Source organism: Bos taurus, chromosome 1 (genome assembly GCF_002263795.3).
Source record: "Bos taurus isolate L1 Dominette 01449 registration number 42190680 breed Hereford chromosome 1, ARS-UCD2.0, whole genome shotgun sequence".
In the NCBI taxonomy this organism is placed as follows: Eukaryota; Metazoa; Chordata; class Mammalia; order Artiodactyla; family Bovidae; genus Bos; species Bos taurus.
This window is the reverse complement of record NC_037328.1, coordinates 156,332,840-156,357,890: the sequence shown is the minus strand read 5'-3', so window position 1 is coordinate 156,357,890 and position 25,051 is coordinate 156,332,840. Positions and strand designations below refer to the sequence as shown.

Genomic DNA, 25,051 nt, shown 5'->3' with positions numbered 1-25,051 from the left:
AAGCAGAGACATTACTTTGCCAACAAAAGTCCCTCTAGTCAAGGCTATGGTTTTTCCAGTAGTCATGTATGGATGTGAGAGTTGGACTGTGAAGAAGGCTGAGTGCTGAAGAATTGATACTTTTGAACTGTGGTGTTGGAGAAGACTCTTGAGAGTCCCTTGGACTGCAAGGAGATCCAACCAGTCCATTCTAGAGGAAATCAGCCCTGGGTGTTCTTTGGAAGGAATGATGCTAAAGCTGAAACTCCAGTACTTTGGCCACGTCATGCGAAGAGTTGACTCATTGGAAAAGACTCTGATGCTGGGAGGGATTGGAGGCAGGAGAAGAAGGGGACAACAGAGGATGAGATGGTTGGATGGCATCACCAACTCGATGGACTTGAGTTTGAGTGAACTCCGGGAGATGGTGAGGGACAGGGAGGCCTGGCGTGCTGCGATTCATGGGGTTGCAAAGAATCAGATACGACTGAGCGACTGAACTGAACTGAACTGATATTTGTCTTTTACACTAAGTTGCTGGTATTAATCTAAATAATATCTCTCTTGTATCTATATTATATTATTATTTTAATAAATAAATTTCCTGTAGTTTTCCTCAGTGGTGCATTTTATGCTTAATAAATTTGAAATTGTAGGCATCTTCAATTAACTCTTTGCTATAGACCATAAAAAGTTTTAACTGAAAAAATGCTCTGTACTTGCTGAACTACCTTAAAGACACATGATAAAGTCTGCTATGCACAGAATATTTTCAATTCTATTTGTCCCCAATATTTTACTGCAGTGAGAAAACCTCTACTTTTTATGTTGAGCATCTAAGTTTTTCAGTCCAAATCTCTCATTGCTCCTTTCATTACTCAGAGAAATTACCTTCAAAAAAGGTACTATACAAATTTTACCATACAAGAAATTGTCATAAAAAGGATCTCTGTGATTCTTCTTAGTGTTTTGTCAAATGTAGGTGCTGCAAAATGACAGAACTTTTCAACTGTGTTCAGTTTCAGTACTGAGCAATGTGCCCAATTAAAGACAGAAGCAAAGTCTTCCAAGCTAAATTATTCCAAATATTCCCAAGGGAAATTCTTAAATCTAGCACAGAATTAGAGCTCTTACTGTTTCACTTTCCCCCTTTCTTATCTAGTGATACATTTCACAGTTCTCCTGTCTTTAACCTTGGTTTACAATACTTGCTATCCATTAAAATGAAGTTTTTTAATACTCTGCTGATTAAATTCTTTGACTAAATATTTTCAAGTGATTTCAAACAAAATGAAAAGAAAGTACAAAAAGCTCATTCAGAAAAGAATAATAATTGTCAGGCACTTAGGCTGTTTACAAAGCATTCATTCAAATGCTCAGACAGTTTAAAATTCTGGCTGATGATGGCAATAAAAAGAAAAACCAAGTTCTGCACACCACATGCTTTCCTGTATTTAACAATTATCACATAGTGTGACTGCTATAATAAATTCTTCACATATAAACATATTTGGTAATTATGAGCATGATACCCTCTATAATGATTGCTAGTAAAGTGAAGTCGCTCAGTCGTGTCCGGCTCTTTGCGACCCGCGGACTGTAGCCCACCAAGCTCCTCTGTCCATGCGATTCTCCAGGCAAGAATACTGGAGTGGGTTGTCACTTTCTTCTCCATGAATTTCTTTCTCCAATGATTGCTAGAATATACAACTTTTTGGACACAAAAATGTACAACCAAGTTGAAGCACATTTCTTCCTCCTGCATATATTTTTTAATTTGACATGTGTTATCTTCACTATGACACTATACTCCATCAGAATTTACATTTTTCTTGTCACCACAAAACAAGTAATTTTATTTTTAAGGATTCATTTAACTGAATTTACGGTAACACTTAATATATGATTTATCTTCTATAAGACAAGCTTGGGAAAGCTTTACTTACATCCATGAATTTGATGCAAAAACTCAAGTATTATTAAAATTAACCAATTTTTCATAGAAAACTTTGATGGTATGAACACTAAGTTCTTCTACTATTGAATCAATACATTAACCCACTGTTGCTTCATTTTTTTCTGTGTACCAGGAAACTCAAATTTAAAACTGAATAAAGTTTTCAACAATAAAACAGAGCTACTGACACATGCAAAAAAATTAACTGCAAAAGCATTATGGTAAGTGAAAGAGGCCAGAAGCACCCTGCCCACACCAAAATGCTACACGCTATACGGTTTCACAGTAGCCATGTATCCTAGAAAAGGTAAAACTATAAGAAGGGGAAAAAATAAATTAGTTGTCCCTAGAGACTGGAGGTGGGAGGAGGGTAATACCTTTGGTGGGAAGGGGAAGACACCGTTGCCTATCTTGAATGTGGTGGTAGTTTTATGACTACAGGTTTTCTGTAAACCTCATTGAATTATACTTACAAGGGATGATTTCATGGTATGTAATTTTTTAAAATTAATATATTTATTTTAATTGGAGGCTAACTACTTCACAATATTGTGGTGGTTTTTGCCAAACATCGGCATGAATCAGCCACGGGTGGACATGTGTTCCCCATGCTGGAGCCCCTCCCACCCCCACCTTCCCATCCCTCGGTCACCAGTGTACCAGCCCTGAGCACCCTGTCTCATGCATCAAACCTGGACCTGTGATCCACTTCACATACAATAATATACACATTTCAAAGCTACCCTCTTAAATCATCCCACCCTCGCCTTCTCCCGCAGAGTCCAAAAGATTGTTATTTACATCAGTGTCTCTTTTGCTGTCTCGCATATAGGGTCATCGTCACCATCTTTCTAAATTCCATATATATGGCATGTGAATTATACTATTATAAACTTCACCAAAAAAAAAAAAAGAATGAATGAATGAAATTCATTTAGAAGATCAATTCTTTGATCTAAATGGAAAATCATGCCCCCGTAGAGAAGAGCAAACTTATTGGGTCTGTTCCTTTACCTCTGGGCTTCCCTGGTGGCTCAGAGGTTAAAGCGTCTGCCTATTCCGGAATGTGGGAGGCCCAGGTTTGATCCCTGGGTGGGGAAGATCCCCTAGAGAAGGAAATGGCAACCCACTCCAGTACTCTTGCCTGGAGAATCCCATGGAGGGAAGAGCCTGGTAGGCTACAGTCCATGGGGTCGCGAAGAGTCGGACACGACTGAGAGACTGTTTCCTTTCCTTTCCTTTCCCTCTAATCTGTGCTGTGTGGCCCCAGCTTAGTCAAGCTGACTCCAGACGTTTGTAAAAGAACATTGCCTAGAGCCGGAAATACACAGAATACCCATTGTTGAGGCTCTGAAGTTTAAAGGTATAACACTTTTCCATTCACATAGAGATTAACAAATTGTAGACCTGAAAAGAACAATTGTCTTGGAGTTTTTTAGGAACACTGTACCAGACTTATAAGGACAGCTGCAAGAACAAAGGACTTTTGCACCAAGAAGTTTGCAACAGCCTCCTACCCTTTAAGGATAAATGAAGCCTGAATGATTCTAACTCAGGTAAGAGGCTCTTTGGGACACTGGTCCACCATCTTCGTCGTCTGCTGGCTTTTCAAATACAATCAATACTCCTTGCCGCAACAACTCGTCTCTTGACTTACTGACCTGTTGTGCAGCAAGCAGTATGAATCTGAACTAGGTAACAATGGTGCACAGCAATTATGACCAAGCTACTTTCTGGGATGAATTGTCACTTGCAGGCACAATTTTCTGACATCAGATACTAATTTAAAAAATGAAAACATGCTGATGCTTATTCAGCAGATTTGTGGCTTTTGATGTTAAGGGGTCAGTAACACTGCCCCAGTATGGGTGCCCACGATAGATACAAATGTCACACGCTCATGCACGCTTAGCCCATGTCTCCTACCGAGCACACTAGCTTGTGGGCCTGTAGTGTCACGCATGTTGCAAGACACGGTGTTACGGGGGGTGTTGTGCAACATGCGTGCTGTTCTAGGAAAGGACATGCATACATATCTTTCACCTGGAAAATGCCAGGATACAAGATGTGTGTTGTTGCTGGGCATCTTTCAGATTTAAGGACCCACTCAAGTAAGGACTGCATTCAGTACACAGACATCTGAGACACCACTAGAAAACTGCCATGAGCTGAAGCTGCAGAACTAACTGGAGACCTACCAGCCCATCCTGACTTGTTTTAATGTAACAGTGACTGATAATATATTAAATTAAGAACAATCTGGTACCAATATTAAACCCAATGAGACCACATTAAAACTGGCAAAAATATGGATGTGTGGATCCCCCCACCAAAAAGCCAATAACATACACATACAAAAAATGAATATCACACACACACACACTCTGAAATTCTAAATAAAACACTAACAAGTAAAATTCTAAGTGAAGTGCTAAATAAAATATTAACAAGTAAAAACCAGCAAGACATTCAAGAAATTTTTATTGAAAGATAGTTGAAATTATAAAATCTGTCAAAAGAATCTATTAACTGATTCAACAAGAACCACAGAATTACTTGAAAGGTTATGAAAAGAATTGATTAAACTGCTTGATAAAATAAGAACATATAACAAAATCTCTTAATAATAAAATATTTCTCAAACTAAAAACCAGAAAAATTCTTATTAGAAAAACACTAAAATAATTCCCATTGAAGTCAAAAACAAGAAAGATGTTCTTTATCATCACCATTTTTTTAGTATTTATAATACTAGCCAAAACAACTAGACAACAGAAAAATTAAAGGGACAAAAGTAACAGCTGTGAAAATTGAAAATAAAGCAAACTTTTTATTATTTGACAGCAATATTATTTCTTATCTAAAAACCTAAAAAATCCAAGTGCAAAATTATTACAAAGAATAATAGAAACTCAGTAAGCTGACTGGTTAGAAAAATAAAAAATGTAAGAATCAATAGGCTTCAAATAAATAAACATGACTGCATTAGAAACACTAACCAGTGGAAGGAAAGAATCGATTTTTATCTAGCAGTTACAAAGATAAAATTACTAGGCATCAAATAAACCAGAAATATGCAAGACCTTTATTGAGAATCCCCCCAAAAAGATGTGAAAGATAAAAATATACAGCAAATTTTTGGATATGAATTTTCAACATTATAAAAATGTTATTTTCCTACAGGAGATTGCGTTAAAAATACCATGAGGGGTTTTTCCCACTAGATAATCTGATTCTTAAGTTCCTGTGGACTTCCAAATAAGTATGATTAGCCAAGTAAAATTCTGGAGGGGAAACAGAATAGAATGAGACTTTTAACACACATAAAACTTCTATAATTAAAACTGAAACTACACATTAAGAAGAAGATAAATGAATGTAATAAGTCAAAAATAGAATTACACAGACAAATGTAGAATATGATAATCTAGACATTTAAAATCAGCATGGAAGAGAATTATGGAAGAATATTGTTAGAAAAATGGATACAGATCTAGAAAGGAAGAATCTGATCCCTACATTGTACTCAATAGATCAAATTATACAATGTATTGAGTAGAAAAAATGAATATACAAAATGAAACTACGGTAGAACACACAGAACACATATATATAGGATATATCTTTTTAATAATTTCAGAATAGAAAACATCTCTTTAAGTATGGCACAGAACACAGAAATCATAAAAGGAAAATTGATTAATTTATTTACATAAAAATGCTAAAATCCACCAAAACTGGAGGAAACATACACAATTCACATCACTAATAAAGTGCTCCATGTGTTACTATGTAAAGAGCTCACAAATGTCAAAAAGGGAACGAAACAATTTAATTAAAAAAGGGTAATGAATATGAATAAACAAATATGCTCAGGAAAGGAAATTTAAATAGAACTTAAATATATTAAATAATGCTCAGCTTCCCTTACAATAAATACATGTACTTAAAAATGACAATAGGAAGCCACTTTTTATCGATCAGTTCAAAAGTAATTCAAGCAATGGAATGAAAGAACGGATATACTGAAATGCTAGGCAAATAGCTATTCTCATATCTTTTCCTTAACCACAGCACTTTTATTCAAACCAAAAGTCACAGCGCAATACGAAAGCTGCAGCCCCAAGACACTCACTCTCCTCCACCGCTCGTGGAGTCACAGTAGAAACAGCTTTCTGGGTTGAGGTTAAAATAGGCTCAGGAAGCAACAGTTAGAACCGAACATGGAACAACAGACTGGTTCCAAATAGGAAAAAGAGTACGTCAAGGCTGTGTATCGTCACCCTGCTTACTTAACTTATATGCAGAGTACATCATGAGAAACGCTGGGCTGGAAGAAGCACAAGCTGGAATCAAGACTGCTGGGAGAAATATCAATAACCTCAGACATGCAGATGACACCACCCTTATGGCAGAAAGTAAAGAGGAACTCAAAAGCCTCTTGATGAAAGTGAAAGAGGAGAGTGAAAAAGTTGGCTTCAAGCTCAACATTCAGAAAATGAAGATCATAGCATCTGGTCCCATTACTTCATGGCAAATAAATGGGGAAACAGTGGAAACAGTGTCAGACTTTATTTTTGGGGGCTCCAAAATCACTGCAAATGGTGACTGCAGCCATGAAATTAAAAGACGCTTACTCCTTGGAAGGAAAGTTATGACCAACCTAGATAGCATATTGGAAAGCAGAGACATTACTTTGCCAACAAAGGTTCATCTAGTCAAGGCTATGGTTTTTCCAGTGGTCGTGTATGGATGTGAGAGTTAGACTATAAAGAAAGCTGAGCGCTGAAGAATTGATACTTTTGAAACTGTGGTGTTGGAGAAGACTCTTGAGAGTCCTTTGGACTGCAAGGAGATCCAACCAGTCCATCCTAAAGGAGTCAGCCCTGGGTGTTCATTGGAAAGACTGATGCTGAAGCTGAAACTCCAATACTTTGGCCACCTCATGTGAAGTGTTGACTCACTGGAAAAGACCCTGATGCTGGGAAAGACTGAAGGTGGGAGGAGAAGGGGACGACAGAGGATGAGATGGTTGGATGGCATCACCGACTCAACAGACATGAGTTTGGGTGAACTGGGAGTTGGTGATGGACAGGGAGGCCTGGTGTGCTGAGGTTCACGGTGTCGTAGATTCGGACACGACTGAGCGGCTGAACTGAACTGAAAAGTGCGTAACACTGGAGAATATATTCCTCCCATAAAAGTTGACTCAAAATAAGTAGAAGAATTTCCTGTGTAAGACATGAGTAGTGTAAAAATACAAAAAGATGTCACTATAACAGCAATAAGAATTAGAATATCTTCTATAGAAAGCTTAGCCTGACAACAAAAACACCACAGAAAGTTCTAAAGTCAGCAAATGCTAAGGACCAAAATCTCAAAGAAGATGGGTTTAATTTTTTCTTTTAAAAAAATGGACAGTAGATATTCTTTGATGAGCAAAACTGCTTTGCAAGTGAGTGCACTTAGTAGTTCCAGATACAAGTCTTAAGTGCCAATCGAAAAACATTCCTTAAATGACAAGTATCAAAAGGGAAAACAGTATATGAACCAGAAAAGGCTAAACTCTTTAAAGCAGAAATCCCTTTTTGCGAGAGTCAGAAACTAGAAATGCCATCACACATTGCCCCAGCCTGTTTATACTTACTATTAAAAAAACCACATTTTAGAGGCAGTGTGATATAGTAGAAAAATCACAGGCTATAGTAGAAAAATCACAAGCTACTGTGATAACGCTGGGAAAATTTGGAGCTTGAGTCCTGTCATCTGGTACAGAAAGGGCGCTGAAGTGCCTGCCTCCTTGCTGAGCCGGGTCTGTGTAGGAACAGATAAAGCAGCAGCCAGCCACACAGCCAGCCACATAGCAGGAACGCAGACAGGCCCCAAGTGGGAGTCACTGTTACCATCAGAGTTCCGTAAAAGAAATTAGCACTTCACCCATGTGGAAATGAAGGGCTAGAAGCCAGTCTAGAATTATGTTTCAAAACTACATTTAAGCACATTGTTCTGTATAAATAGGGCAGCAGTTATCACTGAAAGGCAATAAAGGCAGTCAATATACAAACCTGGTCTTCAAGAAATGTGAATTCTTTTACCCAAAGAAACATTTATTGAGCACAGACTTTCTTCCCAGCATAAGCCCAAGAGAGGAAGCTGGGAGAAGCTGATGGCTGAGTGCTGAAAGCAGGTCGTCAGCACACACAGAAGAGCTGACTAAGGCACGGCCTGAGCAAGGCACTGTGGCAGCTAGGGAAAAGGTCGCCTGACTCTCTGCAGCCTCAGGGCAGGTGCCAGGCAGAGACCCGGAAGGTTCCGGGTGACGGTGTCTGCAGCCTTAGGAGGCAGCGGCTGGACAGGATTCTGAGAGTGGCCTTGGGGTCAGATGACACTGAGGGCTTTGGAGCCCCTCTAAGAGGTGGCAGCGAACCGTCTGTTACAGGGTTAAATGATGACACTGCTTTTACAGAAAATTACTCTCGGGACAATGCAGACTGAAAGGGGCCACAAGTGGGTCAGACAGAGGCTTATGCCCGCAAGAGTCTAGAAGAGTAAAGCTGCCATCATGCCCAGGAGAAACAGGATCCAAACTAAAGCAGAAGCAGCAAGACAGAAGCAAGGCACCAAATCACGGCATTTCCACGTGAAACCTCAAGCCTGATGACCCATGAGATGGACAGGCCGCTCGGGCTAGCTCAGAGCTCCAGCCTGAAGAGATGGGTGGGTGGGATGCCAATTACGGTGCCAGAGAACAAATAGGTTTCCTGGGCTAGAAAAGATTATTTGTTCACTTGGGGTCATGTGAATTTTGAAGGGCTTAAGGGAGATAGTTAGTTGTATTAACAGCTAAAAAGGAAAGCAAAATTAATTTTCCAGGGAATTTATAAGCCAAGAACCACATTTGACTGTTTAAATTACTGAGAAAACTCTTCAGTTGCTGCAGTTGTTAAGTACGAACTATGCCACAGATGAAGTTGAAACCTCATCGTTTTTGTTTGCAGGCGCTGCTAAACCAAAATGGGTTTAAAAACAGTGTTTAGACAGGATCAGCAAATAGGCCTATTCCTACTGTCTCTGAAGAAGTGGCAGTTCTGTCCCTTTGAGGGTTGGCGTTTCTCCAGTCGCTTCACGGGGGCTAGCACACCCTCAATTACTTTTCCTCTTCACAGGCATAGTCCTACAGAACAACACAGCGGTGAGCAGCCCTGGGGGAGAAAGGCACTCAGCCACGCAGTCAGAAATCAATCTTCCCCTTTCCTAAGGAAAGCTGGCTTTGTGGGCAAAGCAGATATCCATAAACAAATGAATACCACACAATTTCACTGCGTAATAGGGGACCCTTGCTCAAGTGTGAAGGCTTTATTAAGACACAGTAAGAAAAAGGATCTTAGGGATTTGGTTTACACACTTGGACAGCCTATAAGAATTAATTCAAAGCATCTAGACATAAGAGCCAGATAAACACACACACACAATAAAATAATATCTTGCTTTTTCAAAGGCAAGACCAAGCCAATGTAGCTCTTTCCCACTGAAGCCCATGAGCTTGAGACTCTCAGCTTCGTTCAGAGAGCCCAGGTTAAAATTCAGACACCAAGTATTGTAACCCTTAATGGGTAGAAGCTGAAAAATATCGCAAACTCTCATGGAAGCTGCGAGTAATCTCTAGGTGGAAAGAATGAACACTTTCAGAGGGAGGGGAGGGAGAGCAGTATAGGCAAGGGGATTAAGACGGTGCAAATCTTCAGGTAAAAAATAACCTACAAGGATATGCTGTACAACATGGAAAATACAGCCAATGTTTTATAATGACCATAAGTGGAATATGACCTTTGCAATTTGCGAATCACTATATTGTACACCTGTAACATATAATATTGTATATCACCTATATTTGAGTTTAAAAAAGAAAAAAAAGGAGTGTCTTCAGTTTCCTAGGCTCAGTGACAAGTGCTACACAAGTCGGCAAAGTAAATGGAAGATTATTTTTTGCCCTTATCTTATACGAGCCAAGCATGCCCACCCGGAAGTCATTTACTGTGTGATGCCCCCTGGAGAAGCTATTCCTCCCTCAGCCAAACGCGCACAGCCCTTTCCTTCACTTGCTGAACACTCGCATCCGACCCGACAATGGGATCTGTGCATACATTTCCTGTCCTCTTTTAGAGAAGGACAAGCCTGATTTACCCCGAGGATCCTAGCATAATGGCTTTGTATAGAGTCAGCGTGGATTAAATGTCCTCCAGGAAATGTTGGACTCACTGAATAAAGTAAAGACGTCCTAAGAGAGAATGCGCCTTCCCAGAAGAGCATCGTGTCTGGTCTACAGGCAACACCAAATGCCAGAGCCTAGGAAAAATACACTGGGGTATAGCTCCCATCCTTAACATGTTTACCTCTCCATGCTCTTCATCATGTATGATGATGTCAAAACAAAATTATCTGGTACTTTTAAAGGTCATGTAGCAAAATTTTTCTTTTATTAGTATATCTCACTCATTCAAAGAAACGCATTTCTTGTTAGCCAAGTCATGTCTGACTCATTTGCAACCCTATGGATGTAGCCCACCAGGCTTCCCTGTCCATGGGATTTCCCAAGCAAGAACACTAGAGTGGGTTGCCATGCCCTCTTCCAGGGGATCTTGCTAAGCCAGGGATCGAACCTACATCTCCTGTATTTACAGGCTGATTCTTTACCACTGAGCCACCAGGGAAGTCGGTTTCTGGTAAATACCTAAATCCAAATTCTTATAAATCAAACACTTTGTTCTTTGCAGGAAAGTTTTGAGAACCTACATGATAAGTCTTTTGCAGGATAAAGAATTCATCTCTCAAGTCAAAAGAGTGAAAATAAATAATTCCCTCCTTCCTCATCCCTCTTCTCAATTTGTTCTTCCCTCTCCCTCTTTTTTTCTTCTTTTCTATGTTTTCGTAAACTTGGGATAAAGCTTATGCAAAGAAAATTATTTAATTTAACACAGTCAACTTCAACACACAGTGCATAATGTGGAGTTTCTTAAAATCTGAAACATGGTTAGAGGCATAAAAAAGAGATGGAAAACATACTGCTTCAAAACAGTCCACATACTGGCCCAGTTACACAAGTGGTTCTGAAGGTAAATAAAGTGGAAACAGCTTGGTCAGCTCAGGGCACAAGGACTCGTCTTGGATCCTAGACGGATGCCACGGCTGTGGGCTTGCTCACCCTCCAGTACGCAGACCGACAGACCCCCACGGAATCCTCCTTATCTGGAAAGAGTGCGCACACTGTCAAAAGACTGGGATTAATATTCTGAAAATATCCTTATGTCTCCCACATTTTTCCTAGATCAGAGAATGAAGAATCTGATAACACAGCTGACAAAACACATCCTAGGCTGCGCTGACTCACACATCTTCACCAAATATAAAGAAACACCCTCAGCCCCGTGAGTTGGGCCATATATTCACCAGGATTCAGATGTGAGTTTATGTGCGTACAGAATTACAGAGACCGTGCTCATGTGCATACAGAATTACAGAGACTGTGCTCAGTAAACCTGCTTCACAGGAAGACGGATGTGAAAATGTTAGGCTTTGTGTGATGGGACAGCAGTGAGACAGCACTGTTAGTAGACTGAATTCTAAGCCAGCTCACAAGATTTCCAACCCCTCGTGTGACACCTCATCTAATCCCTTTCTCTTGCATATGGACAGGTCATGTGATTTTAGAAGGGATTTTACAGATGATTAAGATCCCTCATCAGTTGACTTTGAGTACATCAAAAGGGAGATTATTCTGGGTGGACCTGATGGAGGTGAGCTCCTAACAGAAAGGCATCCTTGCTTTTTTTTGTTTTGTTTTAGTATAGTTGATTTACAATGTGTTAGCTTCTGCAGCAAAGTGACTCAGTTATACAGATACATATATCCACTCTTTTTTAGATTCTTTTCCCGTCTTGGCCATTGCAGAGTATCGAGTAGAGTTTCCTGTGCTGTACAGTGAATCCTTATTCCTTATCTATGTTTTATATAGTAGTGTGTATATGTCAGTCCCAATCTCCAATTTATCCCTCTCCCTGTTTCCCGCTGGGCTTCCCTGGTAGCTCAGCTGGTAAAGAATCCACCTGCAATGCAGGAGACCCTGGTTCGATTCCTGAGTCAGGAAGATCTCCGGGAGAAGGGATAGGCTACCTACTCCAGTATTCTTGGGAATATTCCTTGGTGGATCAGACTGTCAAGAATCTGTCTGCAATGTGGGAGACCTGGGTTCAGTCCCTGGGCTGGGAAGATGCCCCTGGAGAAGAGAATGGCAACCCACTCCAGTATTCTGCCTGGAGAATTCCATGGACAGAGGAGCCTGGCAGGCTAGAGTCCACAGGGTCACAAAGAGTCAGACATGACTGAGTGACCTCCACTTTCATCTTTCACCCTTGCCCCTTGGTAATCATAATTTTATTTTCTAATCAGTGAGTCTATTTCTGTTTTGTAAATACGTTTATTTATCTTCTTTTGTAGACCCCACATTCTAGACAAACACACGACAGTCGTCCTTTTCTGACTTACTTCGCTCAGTATGACAGTCTCTAGATCCTCCCATGCTGCTGCTAATGGCATTATTTAGTGTTTTTTTTATGGCTGACTTACATTCCATCGTGAAGAAGCCGCTGTGCTGTGAGAGCACCTGGGAAGGGATTTTGTACCAGGAGCCCAAAGGAAACCAGCTGCTGAAAAAAGTCCCCAGCTGAAGACAGGCACGAAAGCAGAGGCCTTAGTCCTAAAACCCCAAGGAACTAAATTCCTCCAACAACCACGTGAGCTTGAAGGAGGGCCTCGAGCCTCAGCTGATGACTTGGTTGCCACCTTGTGGCCTATGAAGCCCTGGGCACAGGGCCCAGCTGGTCCCTGCCTGATGTCTGACCTAAAGGACGCGTGAGAAGGCAAGTCACCGAGGGCGCGGCAGTTCCCTGCCCAGAAGCAGAAACCCAGCTCGGGAACCATCCCTCCGAACATAAAGAACGGGAGTAACAGCGACTTCCCGTGGCGTGTGAAACACAAACGAGCCTCTGCAAATCGCCGCTTGTGGGGAGACATCTATGCAGCGCTAGGTGATTCTGCCAGTGTTTCCCTGGGACAGCCCGTTACAGACAGACCCACACACGGTGGAGCTCACTCTTTCCATCGGCTACATGCCTTTGATGATATTTTCCACACTATAGCCCAGAAAAGACTCAGGAAGTCCCCAGCGCCCCCTTTTTCACTGTGCTCCCTTCCTGCCCCACTGGGTACCTTACCTTCTCTTTGTGCTTCCAATGTTATGAGATCTACATACTTTGAAGAAACTATAAAGACGAAAAGCCATTAAGAACTGCCTTTGTACAGGAAGCATTCCAGTTTAACAAATGTCCTTGGACCACTTTGCGCAGGAATACATAAAACATATGCAAATACGAGTGAGTGTCTAAGCCTCCATTATTTCTGAGTACTTGGACTGGAAGCTCCTTGACAGAGTCCAGTGGGCTACAGACTTCCTTTAGAGCTTCGACCTTGTTTCACTAACCCCAAAGGGAAAAAGGTTTTCCGGCCAAATTTTGATGTGACTGGAAAATGTAGGCTAATGCACCACTTTGTTTGGAAATGGACACTTTTCTTTTAAAGTTTTACATACTCAAATAAAAAAAAAAGTTGTTTTTCTCAAATGGTACCCTGTGGCAAATATTTGTCACACTGAAAAACTGTTTTTTAAAATATGCACTTATGTGTTCTGTTATTACACCTTCCCTTTGTCCAGATTAATATTCATGTACTTAAAGCAATTGTCGACTCTGAAAATAATTTTTTAAGTACATTAAAAGTGTAAAAATAAAACATTATGCAGTCATAATGTTAAGATTGTGTGTGTGTATGTTTAACTGTTTCAAGTGAGAAGTACAGCTATATGCTGAGTCAAAGAAATTCATTGGAATTACTTTTTCCCCCTAAATGGGGTACACATATTCAATACTTGCAAAGTTCTTAGTTTTTCTAAGTCTCATTTACATTCAGTTTACCAGGAGAACATACTTCAAGAGTAAATATATGCTAGGGTAGTTTTATGTGAAAAGATTTGTATTTTCCAGTAGTTGTTAAAATTATGCTGCATACGAGGAAAAACTTTCAGTTAACTGTCCACTACTGTCTTTCAATCCTGACAAAGAGGTCACCTCTTAAATATGAAAAAGAAAAAATATCCTATTATGCCAAATAATAAAGTGTCTCTGGTAGTGCTTTAGTCGCTCAGTGTTGCCCGACTCTTTGTGACCCCATGGAGTGTAGCCCACCAGGCTCCTCTGTCCATGAAATTTTCCAGGCAAGAATACTGGAGTGGGTTGCCATTTCCATCTCCAGGGGATCTTCCGGATCCAGGGATCAAACTCAGGTCTCCTGCATTGAAGTTGGTCTCTTGCATTGCAGGTGGATTCTTTATTGACTGAGCCACCAGGGAAACCCAGGGAAAGCATCAGTAGGTGATAAAAAGCATTATTAACTTCTTTGATGTTGTTCTGTGATAATACAGCAACTGATAAATTATAGGTTATGTTATAGGCTTTTATTGTCATATATTTAATTTTTCCTGGGAGAAATTTTTAGATGATGTTTCAAGATTTATTATTTTCCACTACAGTATTAAGTCAATAAGGATAATAATAATACCGCATGGTGGTTAACTAAGGGGGCTTGCTAGGGTTATTGTTTGGTCCCTTATTTTTTCAATGATATTGCCCAAAATAAAACAGAGTAAGAAGTTAACATGACTATAAAATATACCTAACAAATAAGGCAGAAAATGTACCAAATAAACACACTATGTTTTGAGTGCAGTAGCATTATTCTTTCTCCAGTATAATTTTTATTTGGGCAAGTGGTAATTTTGCAAATTTAAAACTTGCAAGTAGTTTTATCTTTCCCAAGGAAATAAATGACTGTTCTAAAAAAATCAAGAGAGAGGATGATCATAGGAAAAGAGTTTCAGGGACAGTAATTATACTTAATAAAATTGTGTCAATACATAAAAATAGAAAAAGATAAACTAAATATTTAGCTGAAATGGTTTGCCATGATGCTAGATACAGCAAAATGTGTGGCTAACTTTTGCTTAAAGTATTTTTTTAAGTTTCAGATTATTCAGGTCTTCTTGCATTTCTAAGGAAGTGCAAATGAGAAGACAGATTCCTCATTCCTCGAATGGGGTTTGTTAGGATGAGGGGTATCATTATATGCTGTGCTCCACTGATTTTCAGATTGATTTCATACACAGTGGTCCCCTCCAGGAATTCCACAGACCCTTGCAGCACAGACCAAGCATGCTCTCCCTCTACAGTTTCAGTTCTGCTATTATACTAAATGCTGGTTATGTGATGATGATCTTCCCAAACAAGGCTTTAAAACCTCTAACCTTCTATTTTATTCACATGAATGTGTAGTCAAATAGAAAAAGAGCTATTCAGTAGCACACCATTCCTTCTCTTAGATGTCCGCTGTTTATCAAATGTTACAGTGAAAGAGGCAGAGGTGTTCTTACAGATGATCCAAAGCCTCCTCTCATTAGCAACTGATACCTAAAAATAGCCCTGCTGACATTCCCAGGGCTATGCTGGGAACACACCGAATTCCATTCAACTTTAAATGACAATGAAATAAGCAACCACCGTTTACCAATTAGTTCATTTTCAATAGATGTATTTGTAATCAATATCAAAAGTCTTTGGGGTTTAAATTTTCAACTTCAAGAATAACATCCACTAGAAACTAATCAGTTCCTAATGTAATAAATAGTAGTAACCACAATCATGCATGAAGACAGCAGTGGTGATGTTGTGTAGAGGTTGGGTGGTGGGTATGATGATGGCATTGGCAAGGGTTTGAAAGCCTAATAATGATATTTTCTCTTCTTATCATCTGACTAAGACCATAGCATTGCTCTTCACTCATACCGTCTGACACATCTAGAACATAACAGGGGAGGGAAAGGCTAAAGATAAAGATAAAACCACCGGAAAGAATGTTCACAACAACCACCCCAAGTAGGCTGGATGTCAAAAATAAAAACTGAACAAAATCCAGTAAATATTTCATTTCTTCCTCACATAAACTTTCCTAACTACTCCTGAAGCGCATAAGTCCAGGATTTACTTCCCACCGGTAGTAAGACCGTGTATCCAGACTCCTGGAGTGAAAATTGTTACATGTGTGCTCCCCCATCAACTCCGAGAAATATGCCATCATCCTAAAAAGTGATATCGGAAACACTACAAGCCTTTTCTACACAGTTTTGTGTATAGGCAGAAAAGGAAAGACAACACGCAGAAGCAACGCAAGCTAGGAGGCCGGTGTGGGCATTCATAGAGAAACCAAGTGATAGCTTTTGCTGCGGGCGAAGCACAGACTGCTCGTTGCAAGGAAAACCAACCGCCCCTGTTGAAGGAGGGCTTGAGAAGCCCGGAAGTAACGGGGACCTGACCGTGGTCCTGAAAGAGAACCATTCGCAGATGTGATCACGTCTCCAAGAATCCACAGGGCATATCTTTGCTTTTAAACTGAAGCTTAAACAAGCTAAACGTCCAGTGATTTTCGCCCTCAAAATACATATGTGTATGTTGAAAGTTTCTCTTATGATAGATCAGCCTTTAGCATGCCCCGCATCTCTTTCCACAATAGTCTCTTCTGGAGTGCTAGGGTAATTCCAGATCGAAAGGTATTTTATTCTACCTGAGAAGTAGGAATCGATATTCTGATCAACTCAGAACGCTTAGAATTCTACAGGAAGCTTACACTTGGTGATCTTGATTCTAGTTGCATTTCTTAAACTCAGATGGGATCATGCCTATTCAAAAGACTTTTCGGAATGAAGCTCCACCGAAAAAGAACACTCCAAACTCTCCCTATAATTTGTTGTTGTGTTAGTCGCGCTCAGTCTATCCAACTCTTTGCGACCCCATGGGCTGTAGCCCGCCAGGCTCCTCTGTCCACGGAGCCTTGAAACTCTAGATAGATTGGCAATTCACCAATATGGACAATTTTCATCTTCACCTTATAAAATTAATAAAAACCGATTTTTAAAAGAGACATTACGGGTCCCACAGTGGACACAGATGTAGGTCTTTCTTCAGATTCTTTTCCAGCCTTGACAAACCCAAGAATCAAGGGGGCCAAATACACCGAAGTGTTAACACTACACTGAAAAAAAAAAAAAAATTCTCCCCACAAAAGACACCTCGGCAGGAAGCGAAGGTAACACACTCCCCTGGTGCAAAATGGACAGTGGGAACGAAAGTAATTTATATGAGAAAAGATCGTTTAAAAAAAAAAAAATATATATATATATATATATATATATATATGCAACTCATCCAAGTGCAAGACTTACGTGTTCCGTCAAAGCGGGTGGCGATGGTGTCCAGGAAGGTGTTCTGGGGCGCCAGCAATCCTTTCATAACCGGCATCTTTCCAGCGCGGTGTGAAATTCTCCATCAAAGTTTGTGCCGGAGGATGGCTCGGGAGGAAAGTGCCAAGAAGCGAGTGGGGAGCGCAGGGCCGGCCGGGAGGGGGCCGGCGCCGGCGAGGGGCCGCTGCGAGCGGCGGGAGGACGCGAGGGCGGGGGCGCGGCTCCGGCGGGGGCAGCCCCGGGGCGCCCGCCCGGCCCGGCCCGCAGCGCCCGGCCCGCCTGGCGAGGCCGCCTGGCCCGCCCTCCACCCCCGCGGCCGCGGGAGCCCCGTCCCCCCGCCGCGGGTCCCCTCCCTGCCGGGCGCCGCGCCCTGACCGCCGGCGCGGGGGTCGCGAGGGCGGCGCTCGGGGCTGCGTGAGGCTCGGGGCGCGGGGAGACGCGAGCGAGCGCCGCTCCCGGCCCCGGGAGCCGGGGAACAAAGACCCCTTTGTTCCGCGCCGGCCCTCTCCCGGGGAGCCCGGAGTCCCGTGGGTGTGGTGTCGGCGAAGGGGAGGAGACAGGTCGGGCAGGTACCCGGCCGCCCGCGCCCCGGGGCCGGCCCCTCCCGGCGCCCCCGCCGAGCCCCGCGCCCGCGCCCCCGGGGGCGGCCCCCTCCCCAGGTCCGCGGGTGTCTCAACCGGGACACCGGCGCCGCCGGGGTCTCCGCACCTTCCCATCCCCGGCCCCGAGACGGAGCCTTCAGCCCCTCGCCCGCGGATGACCACTGGTCCCCGCAGGCCACGCTAAGCGAGGAGAACGAAGTGATATAATAGCTTTTTATATGGACGGTGAACGGGGTCCCACTCTGCGGGGAAAGGGGAACAAAACCTTTCTAGAAAAGTTTGCTGTTGCTATCGATTTGAAAATCGCCACGTAAGTAAACACCCGTGAGGCTGCCTAGTGAGAACGCTAAGGGCCGGGCGCGCCGGGGCCTCACCGGCCTTCCCCCTCGCAGGCTCGCGGCTCCGGGTAGCAAGCCCGGCCGCGCCCCCGGCCGGCGTCCGGGAAACGAAAGCGGCCCTCCGGGCCCGCCGCCCCGCTGGCCCGGGGACGCCCTCCCGCCCTGCGTCCTGCCCCGGGGAAGCCTGGCCCCGGCTGGGGGCGCAGCGCCGCCGGGAGCGGGGCACCTGCAGCCCGGCTTCCACGAAAAGTCCGCAGGGGAAGGGCGTGCGGGAGGCAAGTCGGGGAGGGGACCAGGGCTGGGGCACGAGGGGCAGCCCAGGTGCGGGCGCCCGCGAGCAGAGGCCGGGGCGGCCGGGTCAGCGCCGCCGGGCGAGAGCGGGCCCCAGGCCTCCGGGGTCTCCAGTTGCGGGGGCGCCGGGGGGACCCCGAGGCTGTCGTCACGACACGTCCAGGCCCCCGGGGGCCGGGCTGTCGGGGCGGAGGCACGCCCCCCTCTCCCCGCCCCGACCCCCCTTCCTGGTGATGCACTTCCTGCGGCCGAGGATTCCCTTTGTGTTGAAATTCGAGGAGATCCGGCCTCCGCGAGCGGCCGGAGGGGCGGCGGCGCGCCTGGCACGGGGTGGGCTGGGGGGGATTGGTGAGGGGGCGGCCAGGGCGACAGCGGCTGGCGGGGGGCGCAGAGTCCGCGCCCCCGTGCCCGGCCCGCCCGGCCCGAGCCAGCTGAGCTTGGCGGATACCGAGCTGCGCGGGCGGAGTCCTCCAGCGGCGCGCCCGCCACCTGCCAGTGGCTCGGGGTCCCCTCTTGGGCAGAGCGGAGACGGACAGACGAGGGGCGCCCTGCTGCCTGGACGGTGCAGGGGACTCTAGAAAAGCCAGCCTGCTGCCGTCAGGGCGCAAGCCGGGGAAACTCCTCCTCTGAGGCGGCCTGAGGCTCAAGAGAAATATAAAATACATGAAGTGTAAACCACGACTCGGCTTCAGAAAATTTGTACTTTTGGGCCGTGTATGTGTGTTTGTGTGTGTGTGTCTCTGTGTGTGTGTGTGTGTAAAAGCTGTTGTGTCGTGGGCTTGATCTGTATTGCCGAATGCATGAAATCACTTGTAAGAAACAAGCAACAGGAAGGACTTCAGAAGGGCAACCCCCCCACCCCACCCCAAGAAAGCGTCGGTTTTATGGCTAACGGAACGGGCATGTCACTGGCTGCTTTAGTCCTTCCTGCAACACCTACTCTGAGACCTGACAAGACTCCTGTCCGAAATGCCCGAAATGCTTATGCAAGATCGGGGTCCTATTGGTCTGTAGCAAGTGAATCTCACCGCCCCTTAGATATTTCCCCCGAGTGCCTGCTAAGTTCCTTCAGTCCTGTCTGATTCTTTGAGACTCTGTGAAGTGTAGCCCACCAGGTTCCTCTGCCCATGGGATTCTCCAGGCAAGGACACTGGAGTGCGTTGCCATGCCCTCCTCCAGGGGATCTTCCCGACCCAGGGATGGAGCCCTCCTCTCTTATGTCACCTGCATTGGCGGGCGGGTTCTTTACCATCTGGAAAGTCCCATGTTCTTCCCTACCAAGATGAAATCTTTCTTAAGGAAGTCATCAGCACTCAAGTCACTGGGTCCAGGCCATCTCTAAGCTTTGGCCTGGTCAAGGACCTAACCCTAAGTGTTTGCGAGGCAGATGAAGCCACACTGTGACTTTAAAACATGACCTTGTTGAGAGTTGAAGCCTATCCCAGTCCCCTGAGACATACTTTGGCACCTTGAAGTCAAAGAGGCTCAAGAATGAAGGAGACACAATGGAAACTTGGAATTCCAGTGTCATCTGTCACAAATCTCACTTCCTTTCCTTAAAGGAAATGTTCCCACTGTCCTGTGTGTACCAAGTCACTTTGGTCGGGTCCGACTCTTTGCCACCCTATGGACCGTAGCATCTCAGACTCTTCTGTCTGTGAGATTCTCCAGGTGATACTGGAGTGGGCTGCCGTGCCCTCCTCCACGGGATCTTCAGGACTGGTTGACAAAAAGGAACCCAGCTCGTCTCACTGAATACCTTTCCATCCTGTGGAAACCGTGACGTTTCCCTGTGACCTGAGTAAGACCACACCATGAGAACACAGGCCAACCACAAATCCACTAAGCCCAAGGCCCACACGAAGAGACTCATGTTCACAGAAGAGATCATTTCTTTGACTCATATGTAAGGACACAAAATCCCTCAACTCAGACCAGGGGACTCTGCCTTATGTTCAATAGAAGGCCTCTCTAGGTCAAACCAACCCAAACAAATTTCACTGATCTTCCATGTCACAAATCACCCTAAAACCCACAATAATAATATTTTGTTTTGCTCCTAGATCTGCCATTTGGGCAGGGCTCACTGGGACAGCGCGTTTCTGAATCTCTTCTGATATGGTTCCCTGACTTGGATGGAATCCGGTGCTGGCTGTCAGCTGGGGACTGAACCAGGGCTGGGGCTTGGGGGCCTGAGTTGTCCTTCATGTGAATCTCTTCAGGCATCCCTGGAGCACGGTGATTGGGCTTCAGGTGTGCAGAATCCCAAGAGACAGGAATTAGGAGCGACCCATTTCTTAAGGCCTGTCTACAAACTGGGAACAAAGCAGGCACAGAGCCCAGATTCAGGGGGAGGGAACACAGGTCTACGTGTTAGAATCTCTACATCAACTTGTTAATATTCCCACTTTCAAAGGAGGTTGCCTTATGGTAGTATTCCAGAATTTAAGAATCTGTTTTCACTTCGTGTGTTTTCATAAGAGTTTAGGTTACAAGATCTGGGCTCAAGTCAATGAATTTTGTAGGGAAAATGTAAGACGCAAGTGAAAAACATACAGGCAAATCACTTGAGAAGGAAAGCCAAATTGTGAGTGCCACTGTTTCCTTTAATGCTGATTCTTTCCTGCTGGGGAGAAGTCAAGGAGAGGGCTTGAGCCCTGCTTCACCTGCACTCCAGACCTGGGCAATCTCAGTCCGCCCTCCCCACCAGCACACGGCTAGAGCTGTTTTCAAAGACAGAGGCTTGATAGAGGAACCTGGTATTGAAACCACTGGGGCTGAACCCCATTGAGTGTGAGTGAGGGAACCTACTCAGTCATATGTGACTCTCTGCGACCCCATGGACTGTAGCCCACCAGGCTCCTCTGTCCTTGGATTTTCCAAGCAAGAATACTGGAGTGGGTTGCCATTTCCTTCTCCAGGGGATCTTCCCAACCCAGGGATTGAACCCAGGTCTCCTGCACTGTAGGCAGACGCTTTACCGTCTGAGCCACCAGGGAAGTCCGAACCCCATTAGGGCCTCTGTATAAATATTCAAGGTTCTGGTGGGCGAGTATGAGGTTCTGCTGTCTTGCAGCCACTCTAAACAAGCCTTGTATGTAAGTTCTCATGCTTATTTCGCCTCTCATCCACCCAGCTGGAGGGATCTGCCTCTTTCTTTGGTCTCCGCCTACGCCCGTTTTGGGGCCAGTTTCCGGTTTCATTTTGGGAGCTCCTGAGGTTTTGAACCAGCATCTCCCCTGTGCTCCATGCTGTTTTTTCAGTCTGGATGAGACTGCAAGGGGCTTTAGAAACCCCCGTACCTGTTTGATGATTTTAGGTCTTCAGGCACGTTTTCTAGACCATAGCACTCAGACAGACAAATGCTTCTTATATGTTCATGTGTTTGACTCTAGGCTTTGAAAATATTCTTAAACTTTTTCTGGCAACAAGAATTTTAGCCCTCAAGAGAAGTAAGTATTTTAATTAAGAGACTGGTATAAAAGAGCGTCTACTCAGAAGTGTCTGTTCTAGATGTGACTTTACCACCATCCCCTTTGTAATTTTCCTGTGACCTTGGGCAACTCGTTTAATCTTTATGAGTTTCCATTTCCTCACCTGTAAAGTGAGGATAATACTTTTCCTACCTACTTCACTGGGTAGAAAAAAATATTTGTGCAAAATCTTTGAAGCCTATAACAAGTGGCATGTGTCGTAAAGGATTATTATTGTCGTCTATTAAGTATTTCTTCTTTTTTGGTATTCTGTGTCTGTGTGTGCATGCTCTTGCTCAGTCGTGCCTGAATCTTTGTGACCCCATGGACTGTAGCCCATCAGGTTTCTCTGTCCAAGGGATTTCCCAGACAAGAATACTGGAGTGGTTTGCCGTTTCCTCCTCCAGGAGATCTTCGCAACCCAGGGCTTGAACCCAAGTCTCCTGTGCCTCTTGCGTTGCAGGCGGATGCTTTACCACTGAACGACCTGGGAAGGCCCATTTTTGGTATTCTAGCACACCTAATTCAGTCCTTTATTGACAATAAATACTGTTGACTGACTGTTGTAATATGTGGTCTTATTAACTAAGAACAGGCTTCCCTTGTGGCTCAGCTGGTAAAGAATCTGCCTGCAATGTGGGAGATCTGGGTTCGATCCCTGGGTTTGGAAGATCCCCTGGATGAGGGAATAACTAAGAACACATTCATATATAATAACCTGTCACAACCCATGGCTTCTGAGCTTTTACTTCTAAACATGAATGGTTCCAGAGCTCAGAAGGAAAATCAATGTTTTTTTAAAAAAACTTCTACTTGTTTTGTTTTTGGCTGTGCTGGGTCTTCCTTGCTGCAAGGGTTTTCTTTAGCTGCAGTGAGCAGAGGCTACTCTCCAGTTACCGTGCTCCAGACTGAGAGACAACAGGCAGAGGTCGGTGCCACTGGAGAGGACCTGTGAGGTGACTGACAGCTCCCAGGAGGAGCAGCAGCTTGCAGTCAGACCTGGAGAGTGGGCTCAGGCACAGCCGCTCCTGGAGCCTCTCTGAGGAGGACAAGGCAGGACAGGCTGAGCAATTTAGGACTGGCTAGTTCAGGAAATTCTGAGGGCCTTTTTCTTTGGCTTTAAGTTACATGGTACCTGGCCTCCAGATGATTGAGAGCAGGGGAAATATTAGCTTAGAGCGTGAGACTTAGATAAGGAGGTGGTTGGTGATATAAGCCTGAGACTGGTTGGTTTTCCTATAAAAAGCACACTCATAGTTATCATTATCTTTAGGGATTAGTCAGCCCTGGGAAGCAGAAGCAGAAGATATTAAGAAGAGGTGGCAAGAATACACCGAAGAACTGTACAAAAAAGATCTTCATGATCCAGATAATCACGATGGTGTGATCACTGACCTAGAGCCAGACATCCTGGAATGCGAAGTCAAGTGGGCATCAGGAAACATCACTATAAACAAAGTTAGTGGAGGTGGTGGAATTCTAGTTGAGCTATTTCAAATCCTAAAACATGATGCTGTCAAAGTGCTGAACTCAATATGCCAGCAAATTTGGAAAACTCAGCAGTGGCCACAGGACTGGAAAAGGTCAGTTTTCATTCCAATCCCCAAGAAAGGCAATGCCAAAGAATGCTCAAACTACCGCACAATTGTACTCATCTCACATGTTAGCAAAGTAATGCTTAAAATTCTCCAAGCCAGGCTTCAGCAGTATGTGAACCATGAACTTCTAGATATTCAAGATGGATTTAAAGAAGGCAGAGGATCCAGAGATCAAATTGCCAACATCCGTTGGATCATCCAAAAAGCAAGAGAGTTCCAGAAAAACACCTATTTCTGCTTTATTGACTATGCCAAAGCCTTTGACTGCCTGGATCACAATAAACTGTGGAAAATCCTGAAAGAGATGGGAATACCAGTCCACCTGACCTGCCTCCTGAGAAATCCATATGCAGATCAGGAAGCAACAGTTAGAACTGGACATGGAACAAAGACTGGTTCCAAATAGGAAAAGGAGTCCGTCAAGGCTGTATATTGTCACCCTGCTTCTTTAACTTCTATGCAGAGTACATCATGAGAAACGCTGGGCTGGAAGAAGCACAAGCTGGAATCAAGATTGCCAGGAGAAATATCAATAACTTCAGATATGCAGATGACACCACCCTTATGGCAGAAAGTGAAGAGGAACTAAAAAGCCTCTTGATGAAAGTGAAAGAGGAGAGTGAAAAAGTTGGCTTAAAACTCATTGTTCAGAAAACTAAGATCATGGCATCTGGTCCCATCACTTCATGGCAAATAGATGGGGAAACAGCGGAAACAGTGGCTGATTTTATTTTGGGGGGCTCTAAAACCACTGCACATGGTGACTGCAGCCATGAAATTAAAAGACTCTTGCTCCTTGGAAGAAAAGTCATGACCAACCTAGACAGCATATTGAAAAGCAGAGACATTACTTTGCCAACAAAGGTCCGTCTAGTCTAAGCTATGGTTTTTCCAGTAGTCATGTATGGATGTGAGACTTGGACCATAAAGAAAGCTTGAGCGTGGAAGAATTGATGCTTTGAACTGTGGTGTTGGAGAGGACTCTTGAGAGTCCCTTGGACTGCAAGGAGATCCAACCAGTCCATCCTAAAGGAAATAAGTCCTGAATGTTCATTGGAAGGACTGGTGCTGAAGCTGAAACTCCAATACTTTGGCCACCTGATGTGAAGAACTGACTCATTTGAAAAGACCCTGATGCTGGGAAAGATGGAAGGCGGGAGGAGACGGGGACGACAGAGGATGAGATGGTTGGATGGCATCACCCACTCGATGGACGTGAGTTTGAGCACGCTCTGGGAGTTGGTGATGGACAGGGAGGCCTGGAGTGCTGTGATCCATGGGATCGCAAAGAGTCGGACACGACTGAGCGACTGAACTGAACTGAACTGAGCCCTGGGAAGGGCAGTCTCCCTAGAGTTTGTAAGGCCCCCAAGTATCAGAGTATCAGAAATACAGAAAGTAAGAAAATATGGT

General features: G+C 44.2%; 1 protein-coding gene across 1 annotated transcript in view; it reads right to left on the bottom strand.

Moving 5' to 3' along the window:
* KCNH8 (potassium voltage-gated channel subfamily H member 8) overlaps positions 1-17,620 on the bottom strand; it is a 503,960-nt gene extending 486,340 nt beyond the window's left edge. The window contains exon 1 of the mRNA XM_024997203.2: positions 17,319-17,620. Within this exon, the coding sequence (XP_024852971.1) occupies positions 17,319-17,394 (76 nt within the window). The 5' untranslated portion in view covers positions 17,395-17,620. The remainder of the gene's footprint in view (positions 1-17,318) is intronic.
* Between the last annotated feature and the right edge of the window lie 7,431 nt (positions 17,621-25,051).